Source organism: Mixophyes fleayi, chromosome 5 (assembly GCF_038048845.1).
Source record: "Mixophyes fleayi isolate aMixFle1 chromosome 5, aMixFle1.hap1, whole genome shotgun sequence".
NCBI lineage: Eukaryota > Metazoa > Chordata > Amphibia > Anura > Limnodynastidae > Mixophyes > Mixophyes fleayi.
Window position 1 is genome coordinate 102,616,681 of NC_134406.1, and position 25,179 is coordinate 102,641,859.

General features: G+C 37.1%; 1 protein-coding gene across 1 annotated transcript in view; it reads right to left on the reverse strand.

Annotated features, from left to right (window-relative positions):
* Positions 1-25,179, reverse strand: part of STAC (SH3 and cysteine rich domain) — a 193,610-nt gene that overhangs the window by 16,146 nt on the left and 152,285 nt on the right. The window contains exons 6-10 of the mRNA XM_075212630.1: positions 23,658-23,736; positions 19,599-19,669; positions 10,562-10,644; positions 6,887-6,938; positions 4,632-4,769 (exon numbers count right to left, since the gene is read on the reverse strand). Of these exons, the coding sequence (XP_075068731.1) occupies positions 4,632-4,769; positions 6,887-6,938; positions 10,562-10,644; positions 19,599-19,669; positions 23,658-23,736 (423 nt within the window). The remainder of the gene's footprint in view (positions 1-4,631; positions 4,770-6,886; positions 6,939-10,561; positions 10,645-19,598; positions 19,670-23,657; positions 23,737-25,179) is intronic.

The window sequence follows — 25,179 nt, forward strand, 5'->3', positions numbered from 1 at the left end:
AGTTTCATTGCTTTCTGGGATTTTCCGCTAGACGAGTAGGAGCAGGACTTCTGCTGCCCCCCCAAACTTATATATTCCGATTATGTGTACTTTGGGGTAGAGGAGAGATCCCAAAATAATGGAGAAAGCCCTTGGGTTTTCCTGGAATGCTCCCAGCGCCAACAAACTGCACAAACAGCTGGGATCAATGGAACATGGAAGCTGCTGACTGGAATGTAGAAATGTGAAAAATAAAGTGGACAGCATAGGGTAGGGGGTGGAGAGTGGTCGCTCCAAGTACACCAAGCTACCAGGAGAATATGCCAATAAGTTTATCCTTATGTAACAATATGTCTCCCAAGTTCTGAAAATAGCAGGGTTGCAGTCAAAACTAGTTTTCTAAAAAGTGGAAACAGTTTTTATAAAGTAACAAAAAAGAAAAACTGAAAACCAAACTTTAATACATAAATATTATCCATCTACACAGCACTGCTCATCATCATCAACATTTATTTATAGGGTGCCACAACATATGCAGCATTGGACAGTCATCATACAAGTTATATGAATATGAGTAAACAAATGAACAAATTAACACAATAGCAAAACTGGAGAATGGAAATACAAATACAAATCGTAAAAATGCAAATAGAATACAACTAATGGAAAATCACAGCAGACACACAAATAAAAAGTCAAAACATAACAGGTACATTGGAAATAAACTAAGAAGGTGGGCCCTGTTCATGAGAGCTTACAAGGTTGAAAGAGGAGGAAATCAGAGACAGTAGGATAAAATTATACAGTCTATTGCAGGAGGAACAGGTGAAGGGAGTGATCAAAGAGAGGTCATGGAGGAACAAGTGGATGGAGTGATCAAGGAGAGGTCATTGAGTTAAGGTTTAGTAGGCAATAGTGAATAGGTGGATTAAGGGAGAGCACTTGAAATATTGGAGATTGGGGTAGAGTCTAGTTGGGTAAGGAAGGGAGCTGAGGAGCAGCATAGGAAAAATCTTGTAGGTGGGAGTGAAAGGTATTGATAAAGAGATTGAGCTGGCCTTTTAGGACAAGTTCAGACATGTATACAGAGAAGGCAGTGAGGGCTTTATAGGTGAGGGTGAGCAGCTTGAATTGAATTCTGAAGGCAATGATGAGTGAGTGTTGGGATTTATAGAGTGGTGCAGCAGAGGAAGAGCAATTGGAGAGGAAGATTAGCCTTTCCTGTGCATTCTGAATGGATTGTAGTGGGTTAAGGAGAATAAGTGAAAGGCCAGGAAGAAGGTGGTTGGGGCTGATAATAAGAGAATGGACCAGGGTTTTGCATATGTACTGAATGAGAATGGGGCATATGATTTGTCAATGACTTCATCACTTCTAAATCTAAAGGCCATTATTTGCTTCTAATTCTCCTGGATATCTCCACTGCATTTGATACTGTTGACCACTCTCTTCTCACAGACATGCTCCAATCCCCAGGTCTTCAGGACACTGTCCTATCCTGGTTCTAATCTTACCTATCTAATCTCTCCTTCAGTGTTGATTTCTCTAGATCCACCACCGTTTACTTTATCTTTTAGCTCTTCTCTATCTGTTCTGTTCTCATGGAAAACTAATTAGCTAATTTGGGTTTCAGGATCTTTCACCAGCTGTGTTCTCCCATTTCATCTTGGATGCCTTCTCACCAACTCAAACTCAATCTTTCGAAAATAGAGCTAATAATATACCAACCAGCCAACATAAATTACCTACCTCACATATATATTTTTGTTGACAACATAGCAATAAATACCACCCCTCAAGCTCATTGCCTAGGTGTGATCCTTGATTTAGAACTATCCTTTGCTCCCCACATCCAACCTATAGTTGAATCATGTTACATACATCTAAAAAACATTTCCAGAAAATGCACATATCACTGAAGACACTGCAAACACTATAATTCATACACTCGTCTTCTCCAGCATTGCCATTCCCGAATCAGACTCTCACCCTTATAATCTATTTTTCCCACAGTAGATAGATTGATTTTCCCTGCAAATCACTCTTCCATTGCTTATCTGTTAGCCTTTACATTGGCTGCCCATTTTTTCAGAAAATAAAATACTTCTTCTAACATACAAGGTCATCAGCAAAACTGCACCAACTTACATCTCTTCACTTCATCATCATCATCATCATCATCATCATCATCATCATCATCATCTATTTATTTATGTAGCACCACTAATTTCACAGCGCTGTACAGAGAACACACTCACATCTGTCCCTGCTCCTTTGGAGCTTACAGTCTAAATTCCCTAACCTACACACAGACAGAAACAAAGACTAGGAGCAATTTAATAACAGCCAATTAACCTACTAGTATGTTTTTGGAATGTGGGAGGAAACCGGAGCACCCGGAGAAAACCCACGCAAACACGGAGAGAGCTTACAAACTCCACACAGATAAGGTCATGGTCGGGAATTGAACTCATGATCCCAGTGCTGAGAGGAAGAAGTGCTAACCACTAAGCCACCATGCTGCCCTTCACTTGACTCTTCCACAAAGAACAACACCCTTCTTCACAAGATCTGCCTCTCTCATCCACACACATTACCTGCAGCCATTCCCGGTTACAGAGCTTTATTTGGGCTGTACCCACTTCTGGAATTCTCTCCCTCACACAAGAAGACTTTAAACTAGTCTTCAAACCTTCTAGTGCTCTCAGCAAACCCTGAAGAGGTGGCTTGCTTATCGAATTCCTTATTCTTAACCTCCCTAGACTATGCTCTTTCCACCCTTTACGCAGTTCACATAAATCCTCTATTGTACTATATATTGTAAGTTCATGAGCAGGGCCCTCTTACATCTCTGTCTGTCTGTAATACCCAGTCTTGATTTATTACTGTGTTTCTTCTAATAGTACAGTGCTATGGAATATGCTGGTACTATATAAATAAATGTAAAGACAGAGGGCAGAATAATAGGAAACTTGATGAATTGAAAGTGAATGCTGTCAGCATCTGAGCAGGATTTTATCCATTGGAGCTCAGTGTGTAGCTGGAATACTTCTGTAGGTCATTAAAACAGGAATGGAAGTAGACGGGAGAGAGAAGAGGTTTTAGAGCAGCTGAGAAGAGGGTATGGTCAAGCCAGTTGAGATGCCACTGTGTGCGCATAGTTTTGGCTGAAGGTAGGGAAGCAGGAGATAAGATGGGGTAGAAGGAAAGGAGATTGTTATCGAAGTTGTATATGTTGCGTAGATGGGAGAATACAAGGTTCAGGCAGTGACCATCAAGGTGAGTGGGACATGAAGTCCATTGGAAGAGGCAATAGGTGGAGGTGATGAAGAACATTTTTGAGGTAGTAGTGCCTATAACGGTGTCAGTAGGGATGTTAAAATCCTGAAGAATACGAGTGAGTATATCAGAGACGAAATGGGAAAGCCATGTGGCAAAGTTGTCAAGAAAAGAGCCATCGGTAACAGATATCTATCTACACAAGGTTAAAGCTTTCAGAGTAGAAGGGATAGCAACTCAGCTGCCAGGCCACATGGAGCTTCCACCCCTGCTGTTCAGGGGCTCTATACTCCTTTTCAATGTTTTAGGTCAGCAGGGTTATAATGAGCTCCTTGCTGTGAGACAGTCAACAAACTGTTGCGGCTCCAAAAATAAATTTTGTGAGGTGAAGGGAATGCTGGTGTTCACTTAATCTTGGGCCACAAAATGAAGTGCAGGGGGGGGGGGGTACAGTGGAGGAAGAGGAGGCAGTTCATTATGGTAAGTGTCAGTAAGGTAAATGTGGGGAGAGAAGGAAGGGTGCATTTGCATAAAAACCTTTGGGGGTCTCTTCAAAATTTTGCTATGGGCCCTCAAAGTTCTTGATATACTCCTGTCTCTCCACATTACTTTTGGCACTAGATATGTCACTGCATATTTCTTTTGGCATAAGATATGGCTCTGCACACTAAAATTATCACTAGATATGGCTTTGCCTAATAAACTTGGCACCTGATATGGCACCCTCTGGATCTAGCTGTGTACTGAACAGGGCTGAACTGAAAAGCCCTGAAAACATATGCAGTCAGCTCTGGTTAATGGAAAATAGAAGCAAAAAAAGGTTCCATGAGCAATATGGGAAGCAGAAGGTAGGTACTGTACTAAGTAAGTAATGTACTAAGACACCCATTAAAACCACCACCTTTACACTACACTACACTACACACATTCTCTTGCAGTCTCTTGTACAAGCAAACTTCCCATTACATACCATAAGTCTGTCATATACACCTCACACTGCTTTTTTATTTTAATGAAGTGCAATAAACATTTTATAATATCAGTAATGTGCAGTAATGACAGAACATCTAAACTTGTAGCAAGTTGAGGAGAATGAGGCGTAAGCTGTGATCCTATAGTTACTTTTTTAACAATAGTCCCAGTATGTGTGAACATTTAAAAAAACACATTTTCTTACAAGTGCAATTAAGCTACCATCAGTCATCATTTTGTTAAAGTTCTAACAGGCCAAAAACATAAGTATCCCACAATCACCAGAAATCAGAACTGTAAGCTCTGCTTTCAAGACAAGTTTTCTCCATGTGACTGAACTTCTTTAATAGTAAAATTAAGCAGATTACCTTGTTCATAGAAACCCGAGATAGAATATGTACCTGATTTTCTTTCAAAATGATTTGCCCTTGCTCTTTGATTCCAATGAACGTTCTTGTACAACGAAAAAGTCTCTCATTGACCTGGACTTTTTGTACAAAGTTAGCAGGAAAGAACCCAATTCTGTCCTCTATTTTACCCTGTGGGAAACAGATTATATGACTCAAGATATATTTTAATTGCATTTTACACTAAAGTCATCAGTAATGGCAAAATAAAATAATTTATTTAAATGTATTTAAATATTAAGTATGCTTATATTGGCAAACCCTGTTGTTAAATACAAAGATGTCATGGTAACATTTGAGTACAATTCTATACTGATACAGGGGAAATTAAATGGATACTGAATACAAACATTGAAATAAGTCAAAAACATATAATAGAGCACATAGAGGTGCTAACTAACCATGTCTCTTCATCAGACCTCTTTCAGGGCAAATCTATTTGATCTTGTTGTTCTTCAACCACCCTCTCTGAAAATCTACGTAATCATATTATTTCTATAGTCCAGTCCTCTAACTAAAAGGTTGAATGGAGAACTCCAGAGAGCATGCTCAGGGATATGGTGTATACTAGGAGGAACTTAAATTTCTGCAGTAACTTTTACATTTGTCAATTCATCATTTAGGTATACAGCTCCCATTTCCAGGCAGGTCATCTAAGAGCTGTTTATGAAACTTAAAAGCTCTGTATGTAATGTAATTATAAGGAGAAGATGGGCCACAAAAGGCACAAATACATGCACCTCTCAAAACATTTAAATGTATTAAATTATACATGAAGTAAGGTTACTATTGGAACCACTGAATAAGCTATGTTTTGTGCTTTGAAGCTTGTTAAAGAATGTTATGTTTTCTATCTATAATACTGGAAAATATGTTTAGATGTACTTTACAAATTTACTGTAAATAGAGTGTCCATTCAATGCATAGCCAACACATTTGGTTTTATGACATGTCTACTCTATATACAAGTTTATATCACTGAGCCTGATTCATCAAGGCACGTATCTGCCGATTTTGAGCGTATTGTATGTAAAATCACTCTGCGCATACCCAAAACCGTGAGATATGTCCGTGAACACAGCCCTGTCCACTGCGACTTCAAATGCAAACGACACTAACTACAGTCTATGATTTCAAGGAAGTTAACTGGGTGGAGAAGGGGAGTTTTGCCATAGTGAATTTACAGTAGGGGCATGCTAAACTCAAGCGCACGCAGCTACGTCCGAATCCAGCTACGGCCATCTTAATGTTACTTGTATTTCTACCGTATCTCTTGCTCTAGCTAAGTGCTAGTCTAAGGGATATATTTACTAAACTGCGGGTTTGAAAAAGTAGAGCTGTTGCCTATAGCAACCAATCAGATTCTAGCTTTCATTTATTTATTGCATTCTACAAAATGACAGCTAGAATCTGATTGGTTGCTGTAGGCAAAATCTCCACTTTTTCAAACCTACAGTTTAGTAAATATACCCCTAGGTCCTGATCAGTAGTGATGACAGTCTTGTATACATGCTATAATGTGTTTGCAATCACGAGCAAATATAAAAATTTATATTATACTCAGTAGACATAATAAATGTATTTTATGAGGGGGAAAAGTTTAAAATATGTTGTAGTTTATTTAAACTGTTTTCCCATTAATTCCTATGTTAATAACAGGTGACTTTAATTCAGTAATTTGTATGTTCTTTTGCAAATTTATATTCCACATAAGTATTGGACGTATCCTGCAGCGACTTGTGTAATAGAGCACGGCAGACCTGCCCTCGATTTCGAAAGTACACAAACCTAGAGATCCGTGCCTTGATGAATTCAGGAGTAAGCAAAGCCTAAATACGTGCATATAATACTAAGCGCGGGTTGCGTTCAGAATATGTGCCTTGATGAATGAAGTCCGTGTGTCTACAAAATACAAGGCTTCTCATGTAAATTGCTTTATATCAGGTATGTTCAATTTCCAAGCTTAAAATACCTTATTTGTCATGTATTTCTATTATAATATAACCTGGTAATCGTATTAGGGTACATGTTTTTAATAAGTCAGTAAATTATCCTTTAAATGTACATGTACACATTTTACAAACCCATTTTCTTTCCCACAATCCGCAAATGAAGGAAGAAGAAATGATACCACAAGATAAAATCTTGAAATTACAGAAAACTTAGTTACAGTTTTGTTCTTTTCTTGTATAAAAGACATTTTGAAGTACAAAGGCAATATCATTGTTGTTGGCATATTTAAAATGTACCTTCCACCAGTCTTCATTCGAATCATCCAGTATAGTTATTTTATCACCTGGTCTGCAAAAAAAAAAAAAGTGTTTTAAAGCAGCCGCTTTTACAATTGGTATACAAACATATGTGGAAAAAGCATTAAGCCATTAAAGTATTAATGGCTTTGTAAGAATGTAGTCATTGAAATATTTGCTAGCTTTGTAAGGTTTGACTACCATTGAAGTATTGTATGAAAAGGTAAGTTATTTTTTTCTGCATGAAAAACATTTGTTATTGGACAATAATAATTGGGATGGGGTACGTAGTTGCGAATGCTTTAATTCTGACAATGGGTACATATATAATAAAATGGCAAAGGGGCTTATACCGACATATAAAAAATAGAGACATACCTAAAAAGTGACATTTCTGATTTCCGACATGAGTTGGTTAAATCACGACAGCACAAAATAAAGGCAGTAAGACAGGTGACAGCTGAAGGCGTGACACTTACATTAGCGACATTAAGGGGGCAATGAGAGGACCTGGTTGATGTCTAATGTAGACACCTTGCTAAAAAATATGAAAAAAAAAATGCTAGTCCCTTTAAAAACACTAGTAACCATAGCGCTCGCAAAGTTTTTAGCAAGCACCGCACACACTTTTTTTAGCTACTTTTTAGTAAGGCGCCTCCATTAGACAGCTGCCGGGTCCTCTCATTGCCCAAAAGTCGCCTAAACTCTGCTGATTCAATAGCTGAGAGTTCTGAACTTCCACTGGCATCACTGGCATTAATGTAAGCACAAAAACTGTGCGGCGGTGTTACGAGCTGTGGCGATACGCGGCTCTCCTCTCCTGATTGCGTCACATCCGGCTTCCAGGTCCCGGCCATCACCATGGCAATGATCAGGAGGCTATCTGCGACAGCACTGTGTCCTGGCATCTGACACAGCCCTCCACAGGTGCAGATTAGATTAATTTGGTAGCTTCAGCCCCAGGTGGCTGATTAGATCTCCAGGACCTCCTCAATTCTGATTGGGCATTTTATGTATTTAAGACAGGGAGGGCTTAGTCTCCCTGCCAGTTATAGCGTTCTCTACCTGTGTAGTTGCTGACCTGCTCATTGCCTCCTGACTTCTTATTGACTCCTCGTTGTGACCCTTGCCTGGCATTGGACCTTGTCTGTTTGTTTGTAGCCCTTACCTCTGCCTGAACATTGGAATTTGCTGTTTTGCTTGTGACCCGGATCCATTAGCCCGTTTTCCTGACTACTCTGCGTGCTTCGGCCTACCACTGACCAACCACTCCATCCTCGTGGCACCTGCCTCCTGTTCCAGCTTCGCTACGGCCGCCATAGATAAACCTTTACTATGTTCAGCTTAAGACCTGGGGGCATCCAAGTACCTGTGAGCATACTCAGCTCTACGGGAAAGGCAGCTGCTAAAGGTGAAGACCTCATTACCTATTGTTCTAAAAGTTTATCTTAGTGGCCTGTAGCCCTAACAGGCGGGAGCTTCATGGAATGGGTTTCCATGGCGAGCAGCTGCATTCAAGCCTCACATCACCAAGACCAATGCCAAGCGTCGGATGAAGTGGTGTAAAGCACACCGACACTGGACTGTGGAGCAGTGGAGACGTGTTCCGTGGAGTGACAAATCAAGTTTCTCTATTTGGCAGTCAGATGGGTGAGTCTGGGTTTGGTGGATGTCAGGATAACATTACCTGCCTGTCTGCATTATGCCAACTGTGAAGTTTGGTGGAGGAGGGATAATGGTACGAGGCTGTTTTTCAGGGTTTGGGCTAGCCCCTTATCTCCAGTGAAGGACAATCTTAATTCATCAGCATACCAAGTCATTTTGGAAAATGCTATGCTTCCAAATTTGTGGCAACAGTAAGGGAAGGTCCTTTTCTATTCCCACATGACTGTGCCCCAGTGCACAAAGCAAGGACTACAAATACACGGTTTGACAAGTTGACTGGCCTGACCTCAACCCCATTGAACACCTTTGGAATGAACTGGAACGCGAGCCAGACCTTCTTGTCCAACATCAGTGCCTGGCCTCATTAATGCTCTACAGAATGAATGGGCACAAATTCCCACAGAAACACTCCAACATCTTGTGGAAAGCCTCCCAAGAAGAGTGGAAGCTGTTATCGCTGGAAAAGGGGTACCAACTCCATATTAAAGTATATGTATTTGAATACAATGTCATTACAGTCGCTGTTAGTGTAATGGTCAAGTGTCCAAATACCTTTCTCCATATGGTATGTGCTATATGATCTGGACTACATAGTAATATATATATATATATATATATATATATATATATATATATATATATATATATATATTTTAATCTTTATTTCAATATCTACAAAACTAGGTGTAAGGTGGGGGACAAAATATTTGGTAAATGGTGGCTATAAAATAACAAAAATCTGACAATCCATTTGAAGCAGGCATTTGAGTAGCCAGAAAAGGATATGTAGTAAAAATATAATACTGAACAAGAAGAATAAATTATAAGTATACCAACAACATGTAAAGAATGGTAAATGGAGGAAAAAGCACTTACAAATGGAGGACAGGGGACAAGTGATTTAATAAGCTTTTGGAAGCTATTAAAGAAAAGGGTAGTGGAAAAATTTAAAGGTTACCCCTCCCACCAACACTCTTGACCCCTTACCTAAATTATGGGGTACCTTCTCCAGTGGTCCCTTCTCTGCAGAATACACTGCAAGCTTATCAGGTCCTCCTTTGTGATACGTGGAACCCCAACAGTGTAGAGTTGGGGCTCCTAGTAGAGGGAGCCCATAATTCTGATAATGGCGAACAAGTGGAATGCAGCTAACATTTAATATATATATTAGAGAGGGTTGAATTAGCAACAGATTTTCCGTAGGAGAATGCATGAAATGTATATATTCTCTAAAAAGTATGTAGAAAATATTGGTATGATTTACTTTTAAATAGATAGATCTGTCTAATTTATTGACTCTCCAAGTTTTAATTTACAAGATACTGTATGTAGTGACTATTTTTCAATATTGCAACTGTACATATAAAGTCCTTTGTATTTGTTTTTTCTTTAGTTATGCATTGATAAAAAGCCTCAGCTGGTGTATGGTAATGAGTTTTCAGCAATGACTATTTGGTATTCTGCTTAGCTGTCAGAGTTATAAGACTTGGGCCATGAATAAACTGTGCAAATATTTCAGGTGGCAAACTTGATTTACTGTTCTGCAGTAGAAAGGTCTTCTGATGCCAGGAAAAGTTAGCAATGAAGAACTGACAATTTGTTACTGTATTTTTCAAAGTGAACCGATCATTAAAATAAACATCGGCAATAAGAACCTGTGTATTTAAGGTATAACGTACGCTTTACTGTAAGTAATCCTGGATATTATAAGTAACCTCAGATTTTTGTGACCTGTATACGAGAGCACAGCTACAGCCTTGTGCTTCTATAACGTCATAGAACCCTCAGTGACTTCTAATATTTATATAATTTACAAAGGGGGCACATACCGTGTATATAATGATGGAAACAGGTTTGGGTACATCTGTATTTCTCTTGCAGCTCACTGCATGCACAATATCACTTGTGCCAATATAAATAGTAACTGACAAATATTGTTGCAAAGAAAATTGCCAGACATGTACAGCTCGGTGGATCTTTTGAAGTGACATTTTAGAGAAAGTCTCTTACCTCATTTCTAAGTCTTCATTTTCCTGTGGTACAAATTTGTACAAGGCAACAAAAGTATCTACTGTATCCTTAAATAGAGGTTCCTGCAGCAAAAAAATATATATACATATACATCATACAATAGTAGCAGATTCTTATAAGCATATAAAATGGTTTTGACAGTATTTTTAAAGTAAAATTAATAGAAAAGTTAGCACTGCAAAAAAATAAAAAAATAAAATAAAATAATGAATTTTCATTGTGTGTATTTAATAATGGCAAATATAAGAATATGTACACAAATGATTAATAGTAACAATTAAATATTTACATTATTGTTTTAATGATCTAAAACTCTAGGGTAATCAAACTACTTATGTTACTTTTAAACATTGCAATTTACATATCTAATTCCAGTATGAGCATGTCTCTGTATCTCGAAAAATATTGTGCTCTTGACTGTGCAGTCTTAAAGGTCTAGTCCGGTGGTAGTCATGAGAGCGACTGCCATAAGCCCGACAATACTTACCCCAACATGGATTAGCCGAAACTGTCATCCCCGACACAGCGCTATATTCGACTGTTTAAAAAGCAGAAGTTTAGCAATTGTGACAAATGATGCCGGGATGCCTAAATGACGTCACTTTCAAGGACAACAGTAGTAGTTCTGGTGTTACAGGGATAAAGCAAGGAGGCACCGCCAATCCAATGTAGAAGCGTTAGTAAAACAGCTTGGACAAGCGGCGCCTCCTTGCATTACCCCTTTAACACCATAAATACTACTGTCACCCTTGAAAGTAAAGTCATTTAGGTGTCCTGGCATCTTCATTCTTTACAATTGTTAAACTTCTGCTTTTAAACAGTTGGATTAAGCGCTGAGTCGGGGATGACAGTTTCGGCCAGTCTATGTCGAAGTAAGTCTTGTTGGCTTTGTGATAGCCGCTCTACCGTACCCAACTCATATAGTTAGACACCAAGGATGACAAGTGCTATTTCTCTCCACCTTTGATGCATATGGAAAAGTACACACCTTTAAGTCATATGGGGGTCATTCACATTGTACTGGATGACTTAAACGACCATTAGTCCTTAAAAAGATCTGCCTTGTATAGGAAAGCTACTAATAATATTAAAAATATATATGTAGGAAGGAACCTAAAGGCTGCTAAATATAAAGTGAACAACTTTGCTAACATAGCCACAACAAAACTAATGTCATTGTGGATTTATAGACTGAGAGTGTAAGCTATCAAAATTCTGTGGGCCCCTGCAAATGAGCTATGACCAAAATGTGACTCAATAACTTGTTGTGTAAAACTAATCATAACTGGATATTAAAAATGAATGCAAACAAAAATGTATATAGACTCGAGGAGCAACTATTGCAATTATTTTTGTGCCATCAGTTGTATGTTAGTATTATTATTATTATTATTATTATTATTATTATTATGATTATTGTAGATTTCTAAGGTACCACAGTACAGTAGGAAAAACAGTACATACATAAAACAGTGGCATACAAGGTAGACAAAATAAACGCAGTCATGAAAACAAAGGGTATGAATAAATTATATATTAGATAGACTAAAAATACTCATTAGAGAGCTTACATTATAAGTGGGAGGGCACAGCTGAAACAAGAGGAGCAATTGTGGTTCAGAGTAAAGATTGGGACAGTTGTGAGGGTGTGTTAGTGTGAATAGTGTTACTGGTGATAAGGTCACCTCTAAAAAAGAGATGGGTTTTCAAAGAGCGTCTAAAGATGTGAAGGCTGTGAGAAAGTCTGAATGAGCATGGTAGGGAATTCCATAAGTGGGGAGCAGCATGGGAGAAGTTTTGTAGGCGAGCTAGTAATAGATGAGCATAATTATGTAGTTTCAAGATTCTATAAATTTCACTGAATATTTGTCCTAATTAAGAGTCTCTTTGTTAAAAGTTTGTCAAAGATGAACCAATCAGAATGCAGAAACGCATCATACTGCTGTCAGAATTTTTTTTTTTTCTAGTACCACTAGAATTGGCTACTTAGAGCTAGGTAGGAAAAAATATTGTGTTAGTCTCAGCTAGCTTCAAGAGCAAGGCCAGGTAGCAGAGAGGGAACTAGCAAGCTGTGGGCCCTGTGGGGAAGCTGGGAGGAGGGAATCGGGGCCCACAGTTTGCTAGTTCTCCATGCAGTGGGCCCCATTATCTCCATGGACCCAGGTGCACTGTACCTGCTGCACTAAGGGTAGTTCCGCCACTGCCAGGTAGGAGAAGAAACTTGTGTTCTCTATTTATGGCACCTCCACCTGCAGAGACCCAGTAATTTACTGATTGGAAACATTTGTCATTTCCCTGCCATTCTGCAATCATTACCATCATCATTTTTGTCACAAAATTACCAAAGGGCTAACCAGTGTTTACTTTTCATGAATATTGAATTCCTAATATACAGAGATATATTCAAACTTTATTCCTGCACAATCCTTGGCAGACAAAATGGATATAAAGGTCCAACATTACAGTTTGTCAAGACATTTAGCAAATTATCTCACAAGTTCTATCACAAGATTTTTTTCCCTAAAGCTCATTGCAGCAAATGTTATTTACCCAACATTATTCTCTATTACATTACCCAAACCCAGTCATGCACAGCAAGAAGCTACTAATTATGTGACGTCAGTCTTGCTCCCGTTCTATCTCCACATACACCTCCCCTCTAATAGGTAGTACTGACAATATATAGCTATTATTAGAGATGCCAAAAAAAAGTTACAAAGGGGTTCTTGAAATGGTAATTTGAACCAGATCTAAATTTTGAAAATTTGCAATAAATTATATATTAGATAGACTAAAAATAAATAGCCAGATTCAAGCTAGGCAAAAAAAATCTGATCATTTTCAAGCCAGATCTTAAATAAATATACTACATACTACTTTTAATGTTTTCAAATTTGAGCTTAAATCAAACACAGAATAAAATATAAATAAAAATACTATAAAATGTAGCCATTTTACAATGAATTTTTTTATAGCTTATTTCATCGCCTTTTAGCTACAAATTTTGAATATTAGTTACTACCTTAGCAGTTATAAAATACACATCAGGAAGTCGAACCAAAAACTAAGTTTGAAATTACATTTAACTATTTGAAGATTTACTATATCACACACAAGACATTCACAGATACTACAAACGTTCTCATTAAGAAACAATGAATCGCTCGGCACATCAGTAATTGATTTATTAGAGTGTCATTATGGCCTTAAATATGTTGGTAAAGCATAGCAGCATCTTAAACTGAGAAATATGCTAGAAACATCAAAATCTGGATAGATAAGTACTATTTAATCACTCTGTGCCAAAACATTTCTTTATATACTATAATGCGAACCCTAGATCCATGATGGGCAACTCGACACACTTTTGGGGCCACATGGTGCAACCCTCTAACTTGAACTTGAAGTATATTTCTGGTATAGAGGAAGAGATCTCCAAAATAAATTGGCACAGTGTGAAGTGTTTCAGATTGTTACACTAAATACCATCAATGTCAATGGACTCAATCAAAGCTACAAACGTGCTCATGCTTATATGTTTTTACTTTTACATTTTTAATTTATATTTATAATGACATTTTTATTTCTATAATATCTATATTAATTCACAATTGCAATATTATGTTTTTATACTTCTATTATATTATCATGAGGATACTGTTTCCAAAACAACTTTGCTTCCTGCAATAACTGCATAAACCTTATTTATTAATGTTTTTCCTCTCAGAAGAGTGATGTTTTAATATGTGCCACTATTGCCTTATTAGGCTCATTCACTTTCTACTGCTGTCTCAGCTGACAAGAGCACTTCACTGTTGACTGATTTAATACTGAGCCGCTGATTAAAGCAGCAATCCTACATAGACGTTTTATTTTTCTTTAAATAGCAAGTTAAGTACCTTTGAGCATGCATCTGATTTTTTTAGCTGTCCTCCTACATATCATTATCTCATTTTCAAAACCTGTCTGGGGGGCACAAAGTATGGCTGCCAGTCACGCATACAGTCTCACAGCTCTCAGCATGCCATGTGACGGCAGAGGGAGGAGAATTCAAACAGAAGATAAAATAATTAAAAGCAATAGAGAAGTAGTGTATATATATATATATATATATATATATATATATTGCCAAGCAGCTGGTACCATATATAATGTGGGATATACCGAGCGTGTGCTTATTTTTCTCTGGTTTTGTTTCAAAATATTGCCTTTTTGTCATAGCAGCTGTCCATCAAGCCTTTTTAAGGCACATTTGGGTGTGGCTCACAAGCCAGCCTTTGCTAGATGTAAACCCCTATACCTGGGAGGTAAGTGCATCTGATTTTAACTGCATTTAAATAGTGTTTAAAGCATATAGGTCAGTGTAGGACCTGCATATAATGAGGTACCCTTGACATTGGATGCTGGCTTAAGTCTTTTGATCAAAATAAGAACTAATACCTCATGTTTTCATTTTGCTAGACACACACAGATATGCAGTTTAAAGGATAAGCGCTGTCAAATTTCTTTTTGTTTTATATATATATATACAAGTTAACCCGTGCATGATACTCATGCATTCTAGTCAAATCAAGCTACTTAAGGTGTTAAAAAGGTTCTTGTCATGCATTTGAGGCTAGGCCAGGCCTCCTCAGGGGAAGAGCGTTAATGATTTTGAGCCCTCAACTCGTAAATTTAGCCTTTACTACCCCTCCCACGGGGGGAAGGGGGGATGCTGGAAGTTAACTGACTTCACTATTCTAATTTTTTTGTCAAATAATGTCAGTATACCAAATTTCAGGTCAATTGGATGACCCCTTTCTGAGAAAATAGTTTTTTCCACAGACACACACACACTAACACACGCCGCTACACATGCAGGGGCGGATCTAGAAAATGTTTGTACCCGGGGCGATGTTAGGGTGGGGCGATTTAGGCCCCGCCCCATTTCCGACTTCTGAGGCTGCCGGCGGCTGCACAGTATGTGCAGGTCTGCTCGGCAGTGACAGGCAGGGACAGTGTGCTGCCCGGCTGCTCTGATAGTGTTTAAAATACAATCAGAGCAGCCGGGCAGCACACTGTCACTGCCAAACGGACCTGCACATACTGTGCAGCCGTCGGCAGCAAATCCCTGCTAGGGGGGCGATTGCCCGATCGCACCCCCCTGGATCCGCTACTGTACACATGTGTGTTCATGAGGTAAAATTACCTCACGAAAATGAGTTTGACCCCTCAACTCGTAAATTTAGCCTTCACTACCCCTCCCACGGGGGGAAGGGGGGATGATGGAAGTTAACTGACTTCACTATTCTAATTTTTTTGTCAATAATGTCAGTATGCCAAATTTCAGCCCTTTCTGGGGTTTTTTTTCCACACACACTAAGAATTTAGTAGGTCAGTGTATAACTCTGCCCAGCAGGTGGCGCTGCAGCTTGTTGTTTTTCTATAATAGATATATATATATATATATATATATACACACACACATTTATATATATATATATATATATATATATATATATATATATATATATATATATATATTACTTCTCTATTGCTTTTGTTCATTTTATCACCTGCAGTCTATGGGTAGGTTACAAATAAACAATTTATTTATATGTAACCTGCCCATAGACTACAATTATCCCAGTTCACTTGCATGGTGCACATGAGAGTCATTAGATTGGACAATACACATAAGCTATCTCAGAGACACCTATTCAATATAAATTTTTATTCCACCCGTATTGCTTCTGTGATATCGTGCAATTCCAGTTTATCTTACACACAGGAATACTATATAGCCACATATACACACAATCCTGTCAGTCAATGAGCGCTTCACTCTTTTGTTGCAACATTAATTAGGGCTAATATCTGTCACTGCTCTCGAAGTGCATTTTGTCCTACTTATCTCCTTCACTAGTAATATAATATTAATATAAGTTTAATAAGCAACATGTATACATATTACTGGATTGTAAGTCTATAATTATTTTCATACCTCACTGGATACATTTCTGCTAACAGCTTTCGATATGTGTAAAATCATTCTATAATACATACCAGTTTTTGTTATATACGGTCCCAGGGAGCCCTAACAGTGCATGTGTTATATCTCCTTGCTGAAGCACAGGTGTATTCATTACAAACTGTCACATTTTTAAATATCCACTAATTATTATAGCACTAATTATCGTACTAATTATTTAAATTATGTTCTTGAAAACATGCACGTGTAGAGCTCTCTCAGGACTGTATTTGAGAAATACTGGTAAATACAATTTCATCATATTGATGAGAAATATTGTTGAATTTATAGTCACATAACACCTGACAAATTCAATAAAATTAGCACTTAGCACCAAGTTGTCAACTGATTCTTAACAAAAGTGTCTGCATTTAAAAATGGCATGTCTATAACCATCAATACTCTCCGTGGTTTAATTGAGAGTGAATGGTTTCCATGTTCTTCTAGTCTAAGTTGTTGATAGGATGTCTGATTTATTCATCCTTTGATTTCCCTCTGTAAGAGTGATTGCATTGTAGTTGATAATACTCTGATGTGACATATATGTCAACTTAAATATGAGATTTAGCCTTCCTGACACTGCCTACTTGAATAGGTTAGCTAAGCCCAATATGAGCATAGCCTGCAGACAAGTTCTTTGTTATGCAGTCACACAGCGTTAACTACTGTATGAATTCTAGTCAAAAACAAACTTGCCAGCTCATAGTGTAACATTTAACAGTAGTGCACTGTATATGTCGACTATTTAATCTCAACCAAGAACATTAAAATTATGTTCATGGCTATTTACAAAATGCACATGGAGTAGCCTACAATATTTGTTTTTTAGTTACTTTATATAGCACACTACATGCTGTTGTTTTCTATAACTACAGTATGCCCCTTATGACCTGGTACAATCTTGGTGCCTTGAGTGAGGGCTTTATTTTCAGTTACATTCTTGGTCATGCTTCCACAACTGGGGGAACTGAAGCATAGGACTCTGTCATTAATGAGAATGGCCCAATGGACTGGAAATTTGTAAACAGTTACAGAAACAGGTGGTTAATGTTTGAGTGAGGGTTGGTCTATAGGAAAATAAAGGCTCATCAAATAAGGCACATAGTGCACTCTAACCTCATTTTGAAAATATCATAGTTTTGTTTTTTCTGTGGTGTGACAATGTTTACACACAGTCTGCCCTCTCTCTTCTTCCTATCATGCACATAGATGACTCAAAAGAAGTTAGTAAAGTAATTATATATATATATATATATATATATATATATATATATATAGTAAGATAAGAGAAAGGGTATCCATGGTGGATTGGTGGGTTTTGTACGGTGAATCATATAGAAAATATTTTTAGGGAAAGGGTTCAGGCTGTATTTAATTTGTGCATCAAACATTCTGTCAGGATTATGAACGGGATTGTGTGTTTAAGGTGATTCCCTTGTATACTTTAGGTGTCTTGCCTTCACTGACAGAGATGTGTTCCCTCATTCAACAGTTTCAACACTAGTCATGTGACACATATTAGGCAAACACAAAAGATCCTTCTTACATTTACACACCAAAAATAATGATGGCACAGTTATTATATTGAAGGAGAGTAGCATAAATGAATGTGGGATGGGGTGCATACTGAATAAATTAGTAAAATGAGGAAAAGAGTACAACATAATGTTTTTGTGTAGCTAAATGATATGCTTTAAGGGCCAATGGGAAAACTCAGAGATGACCTTGATTTTAATCTACACAAATGTCCAATTTTTACTCAATAACAGTATTGGTAAAAGTTTCAGAGATTTCTTTAGCTACAATATTCTGGATAAAACATATATTAACATATTATAAAGCTCATGTGACATACATGTACAGTACTGCATGTGTTTTAAACTGTACAATAAAATGCGAAAAAATGTGTGAGATACAGCCGATAGATGTGTCTACTGTACTTAAAGATACGTGCTGTATAAACACTGTGTACATCAGAGTTTAAATTCTAATATGGTACATATTGGATAGTGTACTATATCATAATGGTAGTTCATTTGAAAATATTAAATATTTTTTGCTTGTGACTGTATGCTTAGCAAGTTGATAACATAATGAAATAGCTGCACAAAAACTGTTAGTTTAGGGCTTGCTATTAACTTAAAACTAATATTAACAATGACTGTATTCATGACAATTAAAACTTTTTAAAATAAAGACACATTTAAGAATATTTTGAGGAAGCATTAAAAAGCTTTGAAAAAAGCATTATTTTTTAATCTATGCAACTTTTTTATAAATTGTGATATTAATGTTGTACTGCCTTCATAATTGACCACAATTTACACTATTTCCAACTAGTCTCGCTTGTATTAAACACCCCCTAAGGTAATGTACTTAAATGATTTATTTGCAATCTGGAGTGGAAAATCTATAGAATGCACATACAGTATTTTGCCATTAGCAAAATAGTAAATCAGATAATAAAGTGAGGGAAATAAATGTATGCACTCTGAAAAGAATGTCTAGATGATAAAGATTTTTTAAATAACTTGCTTACCATATTATTAAAAGAAAATACCACAAGCAGACAGAGCACGTTCAAATTACTGTAGATGAATGGCACAATTGACCTAATTAGATAATATAGCTCATGGAAGTTAAAAATAAACTATTTTAGGCATTCAAAGACACCAGTATGATGGGTGATACAACATTTGTGACATGGGCTCTATATTAACAGGGAAACTCTGCAAAGCAATCGGTTATACCAATCATCACATATGGTAAATCAGCAACATAACGTAGTTCCAAAACCATGCATGTAAAATCTTATTATAAATGCTTTACTGAACAGCTACTAATCTATAAATATGCTGATGATTTACATCTGTGTTTAAAAGATTAAATAAAATTTACATGCATATGCATTATACAATATGTATCTCAGTTAAATATTTTTTATTGCTATTACATCTGTTAAAACCACAAGCATTACAGTTTAAAAATTCTATAAAATCTTTGTACCGTTGTATTAATGCTCTTCCGTTGCTGTTCTTCACTGAAGTGTTCTGTTCCATTTTCTATGTAGCTGAAAACTGCAAAGCAAAGGTTATTTTTCATAAGTTGGTAACTAGACTATCTAGACTAATGTGAGAAAGCTGATGGTGAACCAACTGTATTACTCATAAATAACATAGATCAACAGGCACTGACTGCATTTAAAAATTATACATGACAAAAATATCTTAGACATTATGTCAGAGCATAATAATCATGCAATATTTTGTCAGCAGAAACATAGGAATATGGTGTATTACACTCATCTTTTTAGGTTACATTGCTGAGCTCTACCTTGTTAGACAAGTAGCAAACAATTTAATCATCTTACCTCTTTAATCACTTTATTTTGGCAAACAAAGTTGCCAAAGTTAACATTAAGGTGGGAGACTGTTCGTAATGGAAATATGAAATTTTCCTGGCAAACAAGAGCTATATTGACATAAGTAGACAGTAAGTAGATTCTAGATCATTATGTGAAACTTGTGAATGGAAAAAAAACATTAATTTAACTTGCCCGGCATGTACAACATCCTTCATACAAGCAAAAAGTAAAGATCTTGAAGTAAAACAAAAGAGTAAAGATCTTCTGGAATGAATATACAATGTCCTTGCTAACAATAGTGCATCACTCTTCTGTATAACAAAGTTTTTGCCCTCTTTTGTGGTTACAGAGTTAACTAGTTAGTGAGGTTGAAAAACCTTTTATAAATTGCATTTGCTGATAGGTGATCCAAAGGAAGGCAAAGTAAAACACCCAGAAGTGTGTAACCATTTTACCCTCTGGGGGATATTTATTCATTGCCTTTACCTGGCAATTACATAATCCAATACATGTTTAAATATGTCCAGTGATTCTGCCAGTACTACCTCATTTGGCAGTAAATTTCATTAGAACCACCCTCATAGGGAAAATGCCTTTCTGTATAGTAAAAACATTGTCCCTCTAGTCTCAGCTGATGCCCCCTTGTTACCTACATGGTGTAAAAAGCGTGCCAGATAAATCTCTGGGTTTGTCCCTCAAAATACTTGTTGATATTAATTAGATCACCTTTCATTATCATTAAAGCTCTCAATTCCTGTTATTAATAAATTGGCCCATGTCTCTACTGGGATACCTTAGTTCATTTTCATTTCAATTCTCCTAAATTGTATTGAATTTTATGTATAGGTAGCACAAGTATTACTACTACCTAAAACATTACTTTACTGTAAACTAAACCTAACTTCTCTACCTAACTTGTCATTTAGTCCACATCCTTTTGTTGTATGCAAATATGGACACATTACTTAGACCTTCTATAAAATAATCAAACAATAAAGAGGATAGGATCCAGCATTGATCCCTAAGGAACATCTCTGAATATGGGCATCATGGTGGCTAAGTGGTTAGCTCTTCTGCCTCACAGTGCTTGGGTCTTGAGTTCAATTCCTGACCATGGCCTTATCTGTGTGGAGTTTGTATGTTCTCCCCGTGTTTGCGTGGGTTTCCTCCGGGTGCTCTGGTTTCCTCCCACACTCCAAAAACATACTAGTAGGTTAATTGGCTGCTATCAAAATTGACCCTAGTCTGTGTGTCTGTGTGTGTGTTTGTGTGTATATGCTAGGGAATTTAGACTATAAGCTCCAATGGGGCAGGGACTGATGTGAATGAGTTCTCTGTACAGCGCTGCGGAATTAGTGGCGCTATATAAATAAATGGTGATGATGGTGATGATATGTTACATATGTGGCAACCTTCTGCTTTCTAGCCAGTTATCTACCTTTGTTCATTTTCCCCTAGTCCCAGTGCTAGTCTGTTATTTGGAAATGTAGCAAATGTTTTACAAACTCCAAATAAATCACATCAACTGCATCAATTTAACGCTTACTTCATCATAGGAACTTATCAGATTAGTTTGGCATGAGCAATTCCTTAAAAGAACTATTTTGACAATTTGTGATTAGTTTATTCCCAAATGATTTCTGGCCCACAGATCTAGAGTTTCCAGGTTTTTGAAATTGCTATTCTATTAAATATTCGGACCATATCTGCCTTTACCAGTTTATTAACATATTTCATATGTAGTCCAATGGTACTCTGCACAGAATGTACTCAAGTGTCTCTCTATTTTTCTGGAGTGAGTGTATCCAAACAAGATCCCTTTACCATATATTGGGCATGTCCAAAATTCAACTTAATCTGGGGCAGATACAAGCTCTGAAAGTTAATGTGCTTAAGCATGTCAGGAATTATATTATTTGTATGTCAGTTACTAATTGATACTGGTGGATTCCATTGGCAAGGCCAGTCTTAGTGAGAAAAGGTGTACTGTGCCTTTAAGTAGAGCAGGTGAGTCTGGTTACTCAGGTAATAGCAATTGCAGAAATTAGTCAGGGCTTCAGAGCCACCGAGGTAGTTGTCCAAACGACAGGAGTAAAGAGCCAGAAACAGGGACAGGCTGGGCTGGGGTTCAGGGGGGCATCTGCCCCCTGGGCCAGTCCCATATTAGGCTACCTTGGGCTGGGTCGCAGGGCCACATGCATTTGTTTCCCTTTAAAATAGGCTGCTGAGTCGAGTCTTGCCGACCAGGCTAGGATTTGCCAGCAATCCCCTGGCCAGATAAATAAGTATTCATGAGCCAGAGAGGTAATCATTCAAAAGTCAGTGATTACACAAGAGAAGGAAGCCAAGAAGTTACAACTTACAAAATGCTGGTTCACAGAGACAATTTTAATAAACTGTCAATGTGCTGCTCACAGGAATCTATTTATATAGTCCTGAACCTGTCTTAACAAGCCTCCGGTGCTTGTAATTCATTCTTAGCAGTAGGTTATTAGGCCATTCCATGATGTAGGTCTGAACAGATGAGGTGACAATAAAAAGGGTGCAGTAGGTTGTTAACTGAGTCTATGGCTAACTTTGCAGAAGCTGCACTGCTGCATCTCAGTGGAGCAACCATACCATATTAGACAAGAGGCATCATTTTAATTGATGACCCCTGCGTGCTAACAGTTGGAATTTCAGAGCACATGAGACTTGCACTACAGAGAAAGTCAGAGACTGTACTAACACAGGGCCTGGAAAAGCTCAAAATACCTCTCACTCTCTTGAAGGAGTTGCTAAACTCTTTTCCCTCATCTATACTCACCTACATATTAGGGAACACATTAGTGGCCATTAGAGCCTCCATAGCACAAGCTTGGTAAACCATATATCCACACTCCATAACTAAGACAGTAGTCAAAATAGATTGCAACTTTGGTATGGAAGCTTTGCAGGTCAGATGTCTTGTCTCTTTTACATAATGAATACAGGCCTGTCAGAAATGGAAATCCCCCTTTCCCATTTGATTTATGGTCCTGGGTTAGTTCATGAGTTCTCTTGGACCTACTGGGAAACTCTCTCCTCTCCTAATACTGCAAACACTAAATAGTATCTATAATTCATTCCTTTGTATCATCTTTGTATCATCATTGATACAATTATATGATTAATAATTACGAATGGACAGTTAACCGTGGTTAGATTATATTGCAGACTGAGACTTTGGTGTGATCAATACAGGAGCTCTACATCGAAGTAATAATTTGGAAACTTAACTCTTTGATTTATTTATAGATTCTTAAACTCCCTTTACCGATCACTATAAAGTTATGATTATGGTTTTATTATGAGGATCATTTCATTGGATCAGTATACAAATATTGTAACTCCATATACATACTTTTCTAAAGCAATATCTATTGATTTTACATATACAATGAATTTACAATGAATATTGTACTTTTATAGATTGTTTTTTCTTTCTGTCCACGTGGAGGTCAATTATATCTTTCATAAATATATTTTTGCATTAAGTTTTGATGTTTGATATAGAGCTGGTTTCTTTTCTTTTTTTTTATTTCTTTTTTTTGTTTAATTTTTTTGTATCTTTAACGTTCAAGGGAATTACCATCCCATAAAGGCTATTAGGAGGGGTTTTTCTTGCTTTTTTTTCCACTGTCAAATAAAAGCATCCATTCTCAGAAAAGTAAAAAACTCACCACTATCACTGCCTCGTCTGTTTATATCCAACAAATACGAAGCATCACCTTCTTCGGGTACTTCTGCCAAATCTGTAGTCTGCATGAGATTCAATAGAGAAAACACCTTTATTATGCAATATATACATATGTTTGTAAATTATGTTTGGATTCTAAAATATATATTTGTAAATAGTGTATTTTTATCAAAGACACATGAAGAGGAAACATAGTGACAGTAGAGATACAATTTAATAATATTCAATAATCATTGATGTTCAAATTACAGGAAATTAGTTTATTGCAAAAACTATATGCATGTGAACTTTCAGTTATTCCAGTTGTATTTTTTTCTTATTTGCAGAGAATTATTAAATGCATAGATTAAACACTAGACCTATAACAAAGTATATAATATCAATACAACATGAAGGAACCGGATGGTGTCAATTCAATGTTCTGTGGTGTGGATGGTGTATAATAAAATAAAAGTTTAGGGAGAACAAAACGATTGTGGGTTTCCATACAGAACTCTTAACACCAAGGGGTATATTTACTAAACTGCGGCTTTGAAAAAGTGGAGATGTTGCCCATAGCAACCAATCAGATTCTATCTGTCATTTTGTAGAATGTACTACATAAATGGTAACTAGAATCTGATTGGCTGCTATAGGCAGCATCTCCACTTTTTCAAAATACTCAGATTAGTAAATATACCCCCAAATTCTTCCAAAGAAATGTGCAAAATTCCAGGCCCAAATATGGAATGAGCTGTATACTCTGTGGAACGCTTTTAAAATTTTTCGAATATAATGAGAAGAATATTAAAACATAAAAGAAAATAAATGGAAACAGGACTCTAGCACACTATATTCTAATTTTTTGTTACAAACAGTCAATCAGATACATATGTGGCTTAGTGGTTAGCACTTCTGCCTCACAGCACTGGGGTCATAAGTTCAATTCTCGACTATGGCCTTATCTGTGTGGAGTTTGTATGTTCTCCACATGCTGGCATGGGTTTCCTCAGACAAGCCAAAAACATACTGGTAAGCTAATTGGCTGCTATCAAAATTGACCCTAGTCTCTCTATGTGTGTGTGTGTGTGTGTGTGTGTGTGTGTGTGTGTTAGTTAGGGAGCTTAGACTGTAGCTAGACTTAGCTCCACTAGGGCAGGGACTAATGTGAGTGAGTTCTCTGTCCAGCACTGCAGAATTAGTGGTGTTATATAAATAAATAAATGATTGTTTAAAAAGTATTCTTGCCATTTCCCATATACGTGTTAATATACTGATGAGAACTTACCAGCAATTAAATGAATGCATATTAATTGGAGGGAACATTTTTAAAATAATTCTCATATTGCAATACCAACCAATCAGTAGAGAATCTAACAGACTCCTACATCCTGCCAGTTGTAGGAGCCTTCTAGGGATTTGGGAGTAGTCTGTTTTCTCATTATTTTAGAACTACTAGTATTATTTAATTAGCATGTTCAGCTAAGTCACTTGGACTAAGTCAGAGCAAGAGCAAGGCTGTTAAC